The 15,996-nt window shown below is 42.4% G+C and overlaps 2 protein-coding genes across 4 annotated transcripts in view; both read left to right on the plus strand.

The window, feature by feature from the left end:
* Nucleotides 1-2,608: 2,608 nt before the first annotated feature.
* kcnj14 (potassium inwardly rectifying channel subfamily J member 14) lies at nucleotides 2,609-5,786 on the plus strand. The gene is made up of 3 exons (XM_076109386.1): nucleotides 2,609-3,661; nucleotides 4,695-5,012; nucleotides 5,556-5,786. The coding sequence occupies exons 1-3, from the start codon at nucleotides 2,609-2,611 to the stop codon at nucleotides 5,784-5,786; spliced, it is 1,602 nt and encodes a 533-aa protein (XP_075965501.1).
* A 3,978-nt stretch (nucleotides 5,787-9,764) lies between these two features.
* Nucleotides 9,765-15,996, plus strand: part of myh14 (myosin, heavy chain 14, non-muscle) — a 29,004-nt gene continuing 22,772 nt past the window's right edge. For all 3 annotated transcript variants that reach the window (XM_076109344.1, XM_076109345.1, XM_076109346.1), the window contains exons 1-3: nucleotides 9,765-9,921; nucleotides 13,222-13,403; nucleotides 15,083-15,289. In XM_076109344.1, coding sequence (XP_075965459.1) covers nucleotides 13,239-13,403; nucleotides 15,083-15,289 — 372 coding nt within the window. In that variant the 5' untranslated portion in view covers nucleotides 9,765-9,921; nucleotides 13,222-13,238. The remainder of the gene's footprint in view (nucleotides 9,922-13,221; nucleotides 13,404-15,082; nucleotides 15,290-15,996) is intronic.

Raw genomic sequence — 15,996 nt, forward strand, 5'->3', positions numbered from 1 at the left:
TACTCACCCTGTACCACTTGGTTTCCTGACCCAAAATGAGGGCCCTGCAGTTCAGTCCATATTCAGAACTGTTTTTTGTCGGAAAGGTACCCAAATGATTTTCGGAAGATACCAATGGAAAATGACTTCATTATTTTTCTCTGTTTCTCTTCACAGGGGTACATTTGGGTGACGTTTTTCCCTGTGTCGTGATAGAGTTTGGTTCTTCAAATTAAGGCCGTCTGAAGGAATAACTCCACAATATTTGACCGATGAAATAACGACTCAAGGACTGCATGAAAGACTCCTAAGAGGTACACTACAAATTGTTTCTGATCACCATCCATTTAGAATTTTATCATATTCAGCTTACTTAAGATTTGAATTGATACACATCTGAATATATGCTTTTATTGCTTTTAAGAATCGTTTCTATTGAGACAAGAAGATAACTACTTAATTATCTGTTTCAGCACAGTTTTGTTATTTCTACCTTGCCATCTAATTGTCATTCTCTTTTTTTTGTTCTCATTTCCTCTCAAGACTGGCAGTGTGTTAAACAAGAAGGTCCTAAACCAAAGGGACACAAACACAGAAAACCAACATCTCTGTAAAGACAATCAAAAACAAACGCTTTCCTTGACTTTCTCACGAAGCTCAATGCTTTTACTGAACATGTGTCATAAAGAGGGGTCAACACATAAGCGAAGATGAACCCTTATGTCACTTCTCACTTCAGGAGGGATCTCTTTCCCCATTTCCATTTGTTGTAGCTGTTTTCCTACCCTGCTGTTACTGGCTGAATGAAATGGCTTCTTCTATATTTGTACAGTTAGAGCAGTAGCTCTTGTCTATTTCTGCAGTTCTCTTTATACTCACCCCAGTGCAGGGCTACTGTTGAGGGTTTCTTTCTGTCTACTGTTCCAAAGAGGATGTGGATACTCTGTATACTTGACAGGATTCAGTAGAGGTCTCTGGAAATGGTTGGGAAAGGTAAGCTCTAAAGGCATACCTTTTAATTTCCAGATATATTTGCACATTTCTCGGATAGTATTTATGTTGCACTTTAAAGTTATTCTCACGTGTTATTTTCACATTGCATCTGCACAGGATAATCTTCTATTTTGTCTGTGGAAACTATCTCTGATGTTCAGGTAGTCTTTTGTGATCTGATTCAAACAGAGATGATGAGTAAGAGACTACAATCCACAAACCAAGTTAAACTCTCAGCCACTTTAGCTCTGAGCACTTCTCAGCTCTTCTCCTTCTGTGGCATACACCTGATCTATCTGCTTTGGAGACGGACCTCCAGAAAAATATAGAAAACTTCCTCAGGTGACCTGTGTACTTGCCTTTTTCCTCCATATGCATCTTCTGCTTAAAGCTAAAACACAAGTATAGTTGGAGATAGATCAAATAAACTCTGTCTTTTCTTTTCCTCCCTTCTTATTTTTTGTCAGGCATAGGTGATTTATCAGCTGTAATGCTGAACTGTAATGAGGTATGTCTGGTCTGAGGAACTGTTGCGGGTGATTTCTAACAGCCATGTAGTTCAGGTCAATATTATTCAGTTATTAAAACAAGTCTTCAACAAATTCGACAATGGCCATCAAACAGATGTGCCGACCCTTAAAAAGGAAATGGCAAATTGTTGAATCAGTGGCATGATCCAACAGGAAATGGCAAACAAAACGTTCTTTCAGTTGGGACCCTCTTGTTGGGCAAAGGTGACAACTGCAACTTAACACTTATTCAAATCTTTATGAAAGAAATATTAGCACTGAATTATTTATGAACAATGATGACAGTAGGCGTTTGATGTACTGAAAGTATTGTATTCTTTGTTTCTTCATGCCCATGCCAAGGGGTTGTGAAACTGGAGAGAACTTTGATCGTAAGAATTGGCATGTTTATTTTTTTATTTTTCGACTGCATGTTGGAAATGTTATTATCATATCGTCCCCAAGTTAATTTGGAGCATTTGTCTGTCTTGGATGCATCTTGTCACAATATTATAGAAGGTACCCTGTAACGAGCTGTATATCCTTTACATGTCTCCATCCTTCTTCTCCATTGCATTATCAGTTTATAGCTTTTATCAATAGATCCATGCTCAAGGCTTCCCTTTGATTGTTTTGAACTAAACAGAACCAATCTTGCATGCTTTTGTGTTGTCTGTTGAGGTCAATCCAGCCCTACTACTCCTTGTCAAAATAATTATTGCAAACTGGGGGTCACAGAAATAGACTCGTTGGGCTGCTGCTGACATCATTCTTTTCAGCTCAACTCCCTGAGTGAGTATGACTTAAGGACATTGGTTAATGAATGCACCCTGTGGACCTACTTCAAGAAAGCCCACTTTCTTGGCTGAGGGATCTATCACTGAAAAGATAGACTCTACTGGGAATCATCATTGAAAGTGTGGAAAATAAGTGACTGATTAGCGGTCTGGGAGGAAATTATCCTCTGGTCACCATTCGCCATGATGGACTTACAATTATCTCTTCTTTAAGAAGGACTAAAAGACTGCCTGTGTTAACTGTCAAGGTGCTTGATTGCCACATCAACAATCAAATCAAGCACACTGAGGAATACGGAGTACCGTAAGCAAAAGGTGACATTATAGTACATGATGGGAGCGGCACGTGTGAAACGCCGCTTTAGTGCTGTGGTGGATGGGCCAGTAGAGGAGGAGGAGATCATGAGGCTGGCACAGAGTGCTGCAGATACGGCTAGGGCAGGGGTTAGTCCAACAGGGTCAGGGACCCCAACCAGCCCCTCCCCTACCCATGCCCTGAACGGCAAAACTCTACCTCTCCAGAGCAACACCAACAATGCACGGGGGCAGAGTGCCATTGGAGTTGGGGGAGATGCAGGAGAAGGCGGGGTGAAAGCAGGAGGAATGTGCTCAGGGCTAAGGAGTGGAAGAGGCAATAGTGTAGGAGGAAGAGGAAAAGGCCATTCATCCTCAGACCAGGATTCACTCTCTTCCCCCTCCACTAACAACCGCCGGCGCACCAGGCGCTCAAGCCGCCGGCCCCGACAACGCTTTGTTGGCAAGGACGGACGCTGCAACGTCACCTTCGTCAACATGAGCGAGAGGGGCCAGCGCTACCTTAGCGACCTCTTCACCACCTGTGTGGACATCCGCTGGCGCTGGATGCTGGTCATCTTCACCCTCTCCTTCCTTCTCTCCTGGCTGCTCTTTGGATTTGCCTTCTGGCTGATTGCCTCTGTGCATGGGGACCTCTCCATTCGGCTTACCCCCAGCTCAGGTTCCTCTCCGGGATCAGGAGAGGCCGGGTCTGGAGGAGAGTCTGATAGAAAGGCAGTGGTTGAGGAGCCGTGCTTCCTGCAAGTAAACAGCTTCATGGCGGCCTTTTTATTCTCCTTGGAGACTCAGACATCCATCGGTTATGGCTTTAGGAGCGTGACTGAAGAATGTCCCCTGGCGGTGATGGCGGTCGTTTTGCAGTGCATTGTGGGCTGCATTATTGACGCCTTCATCATCGGGGCAATAATGGCAAAGATTGCTAAGCCCAAGAAGCGCAACGAGACACTGGTGTTCTCCAACACAGCTGTGGTGGCGCTGAGGGACGGGAAACTCTGCATGATGTGGAGGGTCGGAAACCTACGCAAGAGCCACCTGGTAGAGGCACATGTTCGAGCACAACTACTGAAGGTAAGTGGGGGAGATGGATAATGACCATGATGAGAAAAAAAGAGGTCAGAACGTTTGGCAATGATAAAAAGAAAAAAAAACTTTCTGTTTTTGAGAAAAAGGTCAAAGAGACAGAATGATTGTATCAAAAAATAGGTTGCTATTGTGAGTGTTAGCGGTAGAGGAAAAAAGGTTGCAGTAGAGGAGAGAAAGAGAGCTCTGAGACCATCTGGCCTGTATTCTGTGGGCCGTAGTTAATGAGAGCTTGTTTTATTTTCCCTCAGGGGCTAGGAAGATTTACCATGGATTAACTTGCCCACAATTCTTTAACTGAGAACCGTTGTCCTTCGTCATCTCATTTTCCTTCATGTGGGCTGTATGTGGGTTAGGTGATTGTACTGTATGCTTATGTTTACCTTTCTGACTGGCCTTATTTGGGTGGTTTTAAACATGTTTCCTATTTATGTTAATGTTTTGTTGTCAACAGTCAGTTTATACATGTGTCTGCTGAGTTGTCGAAGGGTCAAAATCTTTGGAACATTGGGGCTACAGCAATGTTCTCAATGATCTCCCTTAATTGCATGACCATATCAAAGTTCAGACAGGGCAGATGGGATTAAGTTTACGAGGATCAAAGGAATGCAATTCTAAACGCTGGGGCTGGATATTGTTCCATAGTAAGGGTTGGGTGAGTGATAAGCCTATGCACGGGTGGTATGACTAAAAACTTCCATAGTCAAATTCCTCTGAATATAATAACCAAATGCTAAGCTTTTGGGTCAGCGTGATACATTTAATGTCTAAATGACCTTAGGAAATGGTGTCATCATTTACAATATTAAAGATGACAGATGAATGCCCTATTTTCTATACCATTGTGTTGCATTTTATAGCCACATTTGCATTTTACTTTACTTGATCATGTTTTGCCTGCCTTTGGCTAGTTTCCTTTTAATAAAATCCCTCATGTGAAAATCAATTTTTGCAACATCTAATGTGGAATCTTTAATATATTAAATAGTGACTTTATTTTACTTTCCATTGCCAACTTTAGCCAAGGGTGACAGAAGAGGGAGAGTTCCTCCCATTGGACAATATGGACATCAACGTGGGTTTTGACACTGGCATCGACCGCATCTTCTTGGTATCGCCAGTGACAGTTGTCCACGAGATCAACGACGAGTCACCCTTCTTTGAGATTGACCGAAAGTCCCTGGAGAATGACTATGAATTGGAGGTGGTGGTCATACTCGAGGGCATGGTGGAGGCCACAGCCATGACCACACAGTGCCGTAGCTCCTATCTGGCTTCTGAAATACTCTGGGGACACAGATTCGAACCAGTGCTCTTTGAGAGGAAAGACTGCTACCAGGTCAGAAAGGAAGGATGGAGATATGTACAGAAATAGTATGGATCCTTTCCTTCCCTTAATGCTGTGTCTGAAGTGGTTTCCATTAATTCACTGTAGTTTGGAGGGGTACATATACTAAGGCTTGATTGGCACAGATATGTACAGGCATTCATGGTCACCACACGATGTATCCCAATGACTCTGATGATCCCCTGACTTGTCATCTAGCTCAAAATTGGAATAAGTCGAGTACTTTGGTTAATGACCAAACACCTGCAAACCTGACATTCCCATCAGCCTCAGTTGTACTTTTTGTTTGGTGCTAATTAGCAAATGAAAAAAAGAATGCTGACATGCTACAGTAAGACAGTGAACATGGTAAACAACAATCTGCTAAACATCAGCATGTTAGCATTGTGTACACTGTGAACATGTATACATGCTGACGTTAGCATTTAGCTGAAAGCATAGCTAAACCCAAATACAGCCTTACAGAGCCACTACCATGGCTAAAGGCTCTTATCTTATAATAATGTGTGTAAAATTCTTCTGCACTTTTTCCAGGTGGACTACTCGTTCTTCCATCGGACATATGAAATCCCAAACACACCTTCATGCAGTGCTAAAGAGCTGGCCGAGCAGAAGTACATTCAAAGCTCACGCTCGTCATTCTGCTATGAGAACGAAGTCGCTCTGCAGCTCGTCTCCCATGATGATGAGCCTGGCCAAGACCCTGAGTGTCCCTCCCCAATGACCCGAAGGCAATCCGTGGCAGAACATCTCCACTACAACTGAACCTGTGGAATAGGAGGCCTAAAGTTAAAAGAGACAGGAAGTTAACCCAGTGGTTCAGAGGAAGAACAGGCAAAAAGAAAGGGATAGGCAGGTATGAATGGGCAGACCAAGTGAGACAGGATTAACAGTAGATAGGGCCATTGTCAGGATAAAGGATAGGAAGTAATATTGTTTACAGTGATTGGACAGGAAAGAAAGTCCAGACTCGAAGCAAGTCACTAGACACGCTTAAAAGATTATATGAGTCCTACTATGCAGATAGAATTACAGAGAGAAATATAAAGGAAGTAGACAGACAGATAGAGAGACAGTAGGAGGTTTGGGGTCAGTCTTTTGTAGAGACGGGTTACTCCACTGGCTAATGTTGTCTGATTGGTCCTGGCAATCTTTCAAGATCATTTAAAATTGCTAAGTCTCACTTCTGGCCCATCACTGCCACAGCAAGCCCATCTGGTTCTAATGCCTGACTGGCAGAATATACAACAGCACCCCATGGTGGCTCTAACACGTAACTGATGGGCGGACACTTTTTACCTCTATTTGAGGTGGCTTCTGTATGATGCCAGGGTAGTGTACCTTCTGAGGTACAACGCAGGGATGTATTCCACTATGATGCTGACTTAAAATGTGAATGTTTTATTTCCGTATGGTAAGTATGGATAGTGAACATTTTGTGAAAGTCTGAGCTTGGTGGGGCCTGTTGATAATGTAGTGGAGTAGTAGGCTAGGCTACTTGTAGAGCCAAAGCAGAGCAACAGGAACATGGAGAAACTGCTGAAAACTAGCAGCGATTTTGAGCAGTTTTTTTTCCATGTTATTCATTGCATGTTTTGTTTTTTTGGCTTTTTTTTCTATATGTCATTCAAAAAACATTGTTCACTGATTGTAACATTTGCTTCATTTAGTCTAACATGTGTTGAGTTGAATGGCAGAGGACGCATTGTAGTGTTTCTAAACTACTGCAGTGATACACAATGACAAATGATGTTAGCTCTGTCCAGATAAGCTAATTGCTATACATTCTTTCTTGCACTATGATCTACAGTATCTTCTCATCTCCGGCATTGCTAAATTCAACCACTCTGTATTGTTTTGCTCTGTTGCTTTTGGATTGTAGTACTTCACGACTGAGCTATGACATTGTAATCTTCTGAGTGTCTTGGCACTTTGAAGATGGTTCGGACTGAATCCAAGGTTTGAGGGGCTGCTCTCAGTGACTCTGTTAATGCACAGAAGGCCTAAACTCACCTCCAACATCCCTTGAACATAACTGAACTGAGTGGAAGAGATGTTGTGATGATGGCTTGCCGTGTCTGCATCTCTGAGAAATAAAACATCGGTCTAACATCTGCACAGACGGACGTGGATTAAACTGGAAACTGCACCACGGTCATACAAATGATTCTGTATTTTTGTGCCCATAAAGTCGTGTGACATCCCTACTCTAATTCTAATGTGTTACAGTTGGTTTCTCTCACAAATTGTGAGAACAGTGTATTGAGTGGTGCCTTCATAACAAACCAGATATTTTGCAACTGGCTCTTCATCTGCAGCAGTTAATTTCACATTTGAAATGTGCTTAAAGCTATTTTTATTGTGTGTATTTGCATAATGCTACTTATGCAAGAGAGGTTGGGTTTTTTTTCAATCGCTTTAACATTTGCAGGATGTTGTTCTAAGGAGGAAAATGTCTATGCTGTGAATCTGCTCTGTAACTGAGTAGTCTCAATATGAACATCCACTGACAATATAAAGAGGCTTTTAGCCGTATTATATTGTAGATTGTAATAGTTGCACTTTGTAGTTATATTACAAAGCACTTGGAATGTTTATTTTAGATCCTGTAATGATTTGCAGTCAATTATGCCACCTGAGTATTTAAGTGTTTGATTATAGAAGGTATTGGTACATGTGAGTGTCAGGCCCAATAATCAGCTTATCCAATGCACATCCTGGGAACTTGTTCTTTGTACTTTGCACTTAAGTATTATATGGAGACTAATATCACTAATGAAGCTCTACAACGGCACAGTGGTGTTACTGGATCAGCACATGCTAACTTTAAAAGCATCATTTGCAGTGTTTCACTTCAGTTATTGAAATATTTTTTTTATAGTAAGCTCGGGGGGTGAGGTACTGTTAACATATTATCTGTTACAATTAGTGTTAATGCTGTTTTATGTTTGCGTCCTCCCATACACTTCTCCTTTATGGCTTCCATGTTCTATTCATAGGCTGCATGGTGGGCCATGTCATTCACCCTGCCTCCACTTGTAACTTGAACATACTGCACCATCACCTCAACTACGATAGCGCTTTTTAAAAACCCCAGAAAGAAATAGACAGATGGACTATTTGGTCATTTCACTGGTTGTTTAGGACTCACTTCCCCGCAGTGCACACATTTTTAAAATCATATTATTTATAATATGCATAGTGTAAAAAAACATAGTACACTGTAATACTACATATAACTGGAGGTAAAAGCTGTAACTACCTTTATATGTTAAACTTCTAAAGAGAAAGATAAACCCTCTTACACTGAAATGTAATTTCAGAACTGCCTCAGGCACAGAGCACTTCAAAATGAAACTGAACTGTGTTGTAGAGCAAATAAAACACGGGGATTGAATTGCAATTATTGGTTGCTTCTTTATTTATTCTCTGCGTAGCTCGCGGGTCACGTCTACTGACCATTTATAAAATCTCATCCAGGTGGCAAGTGTAATTTACTTATCAACTTTTTTGTATTTACATTGAAGTGCTCTAATTTTTTCAACAAAATGTATAAGAACACGTGGATGCAGATTATATTTATAATATCCTCACTCTTACAATTTCCTGGCTGCATATAGACACAAACCAAATGACCAAGTCTTGTTTTGTCACAGAAGGAATGTCGACTTTCTTTTTCCTGTGTAATGTCCACAACTATATATTACACTGATGGTCCTGTCTGTCACAGAATACCGCTTAAACCTAAACCTTAACCAACCAATTCAATTTTTATTTTTTTACTGGAACATGTGGAAGAATGTTAAAAACCCCTCTGATGTAAATAAATCTATTCATGACAGAATTGTACAACTTTGACAGTTTTGATTTATTTTGTGTTGTCAAAATGACCTGTACGCTTCAGTAAAACTGTTGATAAATCAGAAGAATATACCCCCACCATGTGCAAAAAAAATGATAATGAGCATATCATCTTTATAATCTATATGTTATGTAAAAAAAACATTACATGGGCCTATAGTCTGCCATTATTTGTCAAATGGTCATTTTAAATATGTGTAGCCCAAGAAAACTACCTGAGTAGGGCAACAAAAAAAAACATTAGAATCATGGCTGATATAAAACGTTTCAGAAGATTAAGCTCTGACTCAATGATATTTTATATTGGTGTAAATATTTACAGAGAGGCCAGAACCCTGGCACCTCGGGTACTCGGGTTCATTCGGATTTTGTGGTATGATCTGAATCACGCGCCTGGAGTCAGATCATACCAAGCAAACCGTCGGTTGTGCTTGATTGGGGATTCTCACAAATCCGATCCCAGATCTGTGTCTGCGGACACTCGCCTCCACTGAGTGGTAAACAAAGGGCGCGCAAATCTCCCTACTCTAGCGCGAGAGTGCCGCACAGCCACCTGCTGCAGCGCTCCGGTTGGCTGTTTGACACGTCAGTCACACTTAGCCCCGCCTCTTGGCCGTTAGCATTGGCTAATGGAGGATATTCTTGCACTGCCCTTAACACCATTCGTCGCCGCTCGCGTGTCATGCCAGTCGTGGGGCGGAAAGTTCCCGTCGTATTCATGAGGCGGGTATACTGCTCAGTTGTAGTTTTTGATTGGACGTATTTCCCTCTGAGGCTTGACTAAAAGCCGTCTCCTCGCACCTGATTGGTCCCCTAGCAGGAAGTAGTGTCCTGAACTGAAGCCGTCGCCTTGCCCCCACTGCTGTCTGTTTTATTCTCATCGAGAAGTGTGCGGCTCCACCGAGAGAGCGGTGCAATGATAAAAGCCGCATATGCGGTAGGCTACACACCTATCAGGCAGGAAAATACCCACGAAACAACCTCAACCCTGCTCTCCTAGCACCGCAGCCTTAACCACGACTCAAAGCGGAACCTGAAGGTGAGACATTGAATTGCCTTTTAATCTAATCCAACTCGTAAATAGCCAGTGTAATATCCTGAAAGTGTCATATTTCAGTGGAGCTGGCTAGCCTCGCTAGGTTGGTCAAGCTACATGCGGTGGCTTTACGCCTAAAAATGAAACGTTTGGTGGGACTAGAGGCGTTCATACTGGTCTGATCTTTATGTTTATGTTAACATCGAGAAGACCTGAAGTCAAGGAAAACGGTGTCTGTCTAATGGCCACGATAGAAGGGATTTGGACCCATATAATTAATAGGTAATGGCCTACTGTGATCTTTTTGTCATAATCATACTTAGTCTTTTTTTTCTTCAGTAGAAATGTCTTGGTTATGTGACTCCCACATGTATGCGGTTCACAGAGTCAATTAAAGGCTCGTGATTGTTCCTGTCTTATGTTCAAGGTGTGGTTGCCTTCGTCAGTTTCTGTGTTAGAGCTTCATCCCCTCAAAACGCCTGTAATTTATAGGGGTCACTCTGCAGCTGTGCTGTCCTGCACCCGCTGTATTTATCACCATAGCCAGTGTGGCTTCATAATGTCACCTCTCTCCTCACTGCCGGCTATAGTGCGCCGATCACACAATATCATCACCGATGCAAAGCTGAAGAAAAAAAAAAAGGCGTCTCCTGCTCCTCCACTCGTTTACCACACGCACAATCACGCACAGGCACCCACACATTAATCACACACACACACACACACACCCTACAAGACCCCCGCATTGAATGACCTACGGTATTGTCTGTGGGCTGTTGCTTACTGTTGCTATGGAGTAGAGAGCAGTCAGGTTTTGGCAACTCCAGCTGCTGCAGGACGAGTTTGCCGGTCAGTCCAGGCTGTACTGCGACAACGTGTGTGTGTGTGTGTGTGAGAGAATACTTGCTTTAGGGGAATTAATGTTATCTATGGGAGTCAGCAGCATCCTGCATTGCAGCTTATGTGTTTGCTTGCAAAGTTTTCTTTTATGATTGCTGTTATAGCTGATTATAACTTAGACCAAAATTAACAATGAATTGATGATGATGATGATGATGATAACGATGTAGAAGTATTGCCCGTGTAGCCAAAGCCTGACATTTAGTTATTTAATTTGTAAGGACATCTCCACTGTTGTCTAATAACTAACACACATCAGGGGTTCTTCAATACCAAGAACTAAAATATTACATCTTGTCCTTGTGAGGTAAATAGTCACCGCAGTATGAAATTAGTTTGAGTTACATTTGCTGAAAACCATGGTACTGTTGCAGTAAATCAAAGGCCACAAAACCACATATTTGTAACCAGTTTCTAAATGTCTTTGGAAAAAAAATGGGCGTGGGATTCAGTTCCACAAACGTAGAGAAGTCGTAACGTATTGAAAGATGGACTACCACATTGTTGATTTTGGTCTTTTCAAGGGATTTGTTGACAATAACAAATATCTAGAGTAATGTCAGCCGTTAAGAACGGATGCACGGCTGTAGTGTGTTGTACCACTGAGGGACAACATATTCTCCATACTCGGTAGCTGGGTGGTGGCGAGTCTTTTGTCAACGTGTATCCACACCCAGAGTCCTATTGGAGTAACAGGTATGGTTAGGGCAGGGCTGAGACACGGGCCTCGTCATGAACAGACAGAGCGGAAAAAACTGACACTGAGACACACGGCAGGAATCAAGCCAGATGACATACCTGCAGAGGCGTGGAGACGCCTAGTATTTACCAGAACGGCACAAGAACCTGTCTCTTTAAAGTTGACGTTCTCAGCCCCTGAATATACTGAAGAGGACGTTCTGTTGAATAATTCCTCCACAAAGCCTCATTTTGATCACCGTAATGATTGATGTTGCACATTATTTTGATACCAACACTTCACCAGCTATCTCATCAAACAGCCAATGAATCCAACAACAACCGGGAAGCGTCAGAGTTCCAGTGGGACGGATTAAAGGGTTAATTTCTTGCGTCTATTTTGGCTGCCACGTGAAATTCAGGTCATCAGCTTCCATAGATTATATGAACCTATCCGTGAGAACTGTCTTCTTGCTACGTAATGAGTCCATTAATTGGACCGTTAGCTTCATTAATGTTGGGCTGGGAAATATATATGATATGAGACTAGATAGCGTATTCGATTTTGGATATTGTAATATGGTAAAATGTGTTTATTTTCCTGGTTTTAAAGGTTGCACCTGTGGTCAACCCTACAATATCGTCGCAATTTCGATAATGTAAATTGCAATATTGACGTATTTGGTCAAACATATTGTGTTATTTGATTGCCTTCATATGGCCCAACTCTACATGAATGGAAATAGCCTGATGCTAACATACAGATTTTTGATTCACCTACTGATTATTTCCTTGATTCATTGTTTGGTGTTTTGAAAGTCAGCAACAAATCCCCAACACAAGCACAAACAATGCTACTCCTGCTAGCCTGAAAGGAAAGTTTTAGAGTCAAAAGTACAAAAGAACTACTTTCACCAAATCACTGCTGAACATCATTTCTTAGTTGTCAGAGCAGATCTAGAAGCTGTTGTAGCGCTACAGTCACTCTGACTGGAGGTTGCCTTTTGTGTTTTCAGAGTAGCAACCACTGCTAGCTACTGTCACCTCCTCTTTCACAGGATACTGGATCCACTGTGTCCACTGGTTCTCACTAGAGTTTTATCTCTACTGAGTGGCCTGCAGTAGAAGCATGCTTCATTTTCATCCAGTTAACAATAGATTCAGTCCATCTCCTCCTCTCTCCTCACTGCTCTCCCACCCTTTTTCCCCCCCCTCTTCCTTTCCATCCCTCCCCCTCTCGCTGTCATGTCAGTTTACTCAGTCGATTGATGAATCTCGCTTTTCCTCCACCTCTCCACCCACCGATCTCCCCGTCTTCTCCTTGATTTGCTGTCTTTCAATTAGGCCGTTCCTGACCCACTCTGAGCTGGATATGTATGGCCTGCATTCTACTTCCGTGCTACTACTGCTCGTGTGTGTGTGTGTGTGTGTGTGTGTGTGTGTGTGTGTGTGTGTGTGTGTGTGTGTGTGTGTGTGTGTGTGTGTGTGTGTGTGTGTGTGTGTGTGTGTGTGTGTGTGTGTGTGTGTGTGTGTGTGTGTGTGTGTGTGTGTGTGTGTGTGTGTGTGTGTGTGTGTACACAGAATCACATCAATGTCACTGTCTGACAGTCCTTCACTGCATCTTCCGTGCTCCAGTTTTAAGCCTCCCACAAGACAGTAGTCGTGTGACTAACGGGCTAACTTTTTATTGTTCATCTTTTTTGGTCTCCCGTGTCTTCTTTCTAGTGCCAGCAGAACGAGTCATGTCCAAGCCAACGGGGGGCGGTGTCAACGATGTCACCCACTTCCTGTCGTCTGGGGCAATGCCCGGGTCTCCCACCTCCAACTCCACATTCTCCACCGCCAGCCAGGCCGACTGGGCGGCTAAAAGGCTGGTGTGGGTGCCGTCAGAGAAGCATGGCTTTGAGGTAAGGCGGGTACTGAGCGAAATGGCCGACTTTATGTTTCCAACAAGCACGAACATCAAATTTACAATCTTATTGGATGTAAATAGATTCTACTCTAAATTAATGTTGAATTTCAGGGCTAAATGTAATTTATTTTTTACAAATTGTTTTCCCGTTTACCACTATCTTAGTGTTAATCCTCTGGTAAATAATTAGCTCCAAGTGTATGCCTTCAATTGGAGGTGTGTCAAACAGGTGAGGCAGAGCAGCACAGGGTGTGTGAGCATTTTGTTTGCATGCGTCACCATGTTTTACGAGGTTTCTGTTCCCATGACAATACCCTGTTTTCCATGCTTTCCTTCGTCCTTTAGATTCCTTAATAGGCCTTGTGATGCTCTCTCACACGTTTAGGCCTAATGACTGGCACAAGGCCTGGGTCGTAATAATCGCTTGTTCCACTTTTTCTTGGTACTTGTGTAATGCACGTTATGAGTTTTTCATTGTTGCATATTGTAGCATGTGACATATGAATTTGACGTCCTATCTGAAGCTCCCTCTCTCTTCTGCACTGGTTTCACAGTGAGCTCTATGAATAGAACAATACTCTCCTTCAGCCTAATGTTAAGAGGCCGTTGTAGCGACACTGACTTCATTTCACACTCATGATCTGAGAATGGCACTGTAGGACAAATGCACACACACACACACATACCGTATATAGAAATTCATACAGTATAACACACACAGAGAGTGACACGCACTTTTAATATTCTGAGCATGTAGTTCAATCTGTGACTAATCTACACCCACACACGCGCAAACACAAACAAGCACATAGTTTGTGTGTTGTGCATGTTAAGCAGAGAGAATGAAGTGTAGCAGATCAGAGTCCTGTGACCTGGTTAGAATCAGAGTTTTACTACTTCCTGTCCAACGAGCACAAGACCAACAGCAGGACAAGAGATGTCCTCTCTGCTGTCGCCATCTATTCTGGTCTGCTGTCGGATAAAATGACCGCTCTTACTCCAAAGCTCTCTGGCTGAGATTCTGTCAAACATTTGCACAAATACATTTATGTCAGCTTCATTTTATATGTAGGCCAGCTGGGTTAAGGTAGAATTAAAGTCGTTTTTTTTGTGTAGCCCAGTACCTACAAATAAACAGTATGGCTACACTGAATTTCATTTTTGATTGACAGATACATTTTTTTATGTTCTGCCTTCTAGGTAGCTGTTGGCTTTTATTATGTTCTGCACAGAATGAATGAACTTTTTCAAAATCTTGAGACTAGTAACTTCAGCACAGTTTCACAGTTCGGTCTGTTTTATTTTTAATCTAATTGATGGCGAAACTTTTGTTGGTGCATCAAAGGAAGATGCTAAATCCCAGGCTTAAAACGTCTGAGAGGATCTGAGTCAATGCAAAAATTATAATATTTCACGATAACCCCTTTCAAAAGATTGATTATTATTTATTGACTATTGTGGAATTGATTTACAGACAGCATATTTCGTAAATGCATTGCTTGTTTGGCCCCCGATTGTAAAATTGGCACTTTGACAACGATTCATGCAGACATTATGTTCACTAAAGCAAGTTTAAAGTCGCTGCATTTTGAATCTCACATTGAACAGAAACACTTTCTTCCTTCATCTATCGTACTGTCTTCGTTAACTCTCTCTCTCTGCCTCCATCCCCAGTCGGCCAGTATTCGGGAGGAGCGTGGTGATGAGGTGGAGGTCGAGCTGACAGACAGCCAGAGGAAGGTGACTCTGTCCAGGGAGGAGGTGCAGCGGATGAACCCCCCACGCTTCAGCAAAGTGGAGGACATGGCCGACCTCACCTGCCTCAACGAAGCCTCGGTGCTGCACAACCTGAGAGAGAGATACTACTCTGGCTTGATCTATGTGAGTCGACGATGAAACGATGAAGAACTCGTTCACAGCGTATAACTAATAAAGAAACCTGTGGACACGGTTCTCACGCCAAAGCACATGTTCACATGCATGCATGTTTGTGTGCACATTCAGTCTGTGTTGTACAGTACATGCGTCGGCTCCTCTGGCATCTCCTGTGTAACCGATATGGGATGTGAGAGAGGTGAGGAGTCTGTTTACAAAGTTGTTGGTGTGTGTGGTGGCAGTGGGAGGCATCTCCAGTTTCTCCTGCAGAAAAGGGGGAGGAGAGACATGAGTATAGATAGGAGTGGAAGTTATGGTGATGTAAGCCAATGATAATTGACATACCCAGGAAGCATAGTAAAGTAGAATAATACATAGGCAATTAAATGTAGTTAAGCTGCCTTTTAATGGGATGAATGATGGAGGATCATGCAGGGAGTACAGAACAAGGCAGGAGCAGGGATAGGTTGTTGGAAGAGCTTCGAGAGGCGTGTTACAATATGATAAGATTTATGGTTTATGTATCGTCATGAGGATATTAACATGTGCTGACTAGTGCTGTGTAGAAAATACAATCACTGGTTGCATTTACATGAGCCAAAATGTTAATTTCTGAAGAAACTGACATTTATAAACTTACGAAAATCTGAACATTTACAGAAGTGGGTTCTCGATGCAAGAGTCTGTTTTTTGCATTTTGATAATGTGTAATG

This window comes from Anarhichas minor, unplaced genomic scaffold, assembly GCF_050575085.1.
Source record: "Anarhichas minor isolate MPS153535 unplaced genomic scaffold, ASM5057508v1 ptg000041l, whole genome shotgun sequence".
Lineage (NCBI taxonomy): Eukaryota > Metazoa > Chordata > Actinopteri > Perciformes > Anarhichadidae > Anarhichas > Anarhichas minor.

What these genes read in the sequence shown, in the direction of transcription:
- kcnj14 (XM_076109386.1), top strand. Translation starts at nt 2,609, where the DNA reads ATGATGGGAGCGGCACGTGTGAAACGCCGCTTTAGTGCTGTGGTGGAT. An exon ending in TTCGAGCACAACTACTGAAG is followed by an intron (nt 3,662 to 4,694) that starts GTAAGTGGGGGA and finishes TGCCAACTTTAG; the next exon opens with CCAAGGGTGACAGAAGAGGG. An exon ending in AGAGGAAAGACTGCTACCAG is followed by an intron (nt 5,013 to 5,555) that starts GTCAGAAAGGAA and finishes CACTTTTTCCAG; the next exon opens with GTGGACTACTCGTTCTTCCA.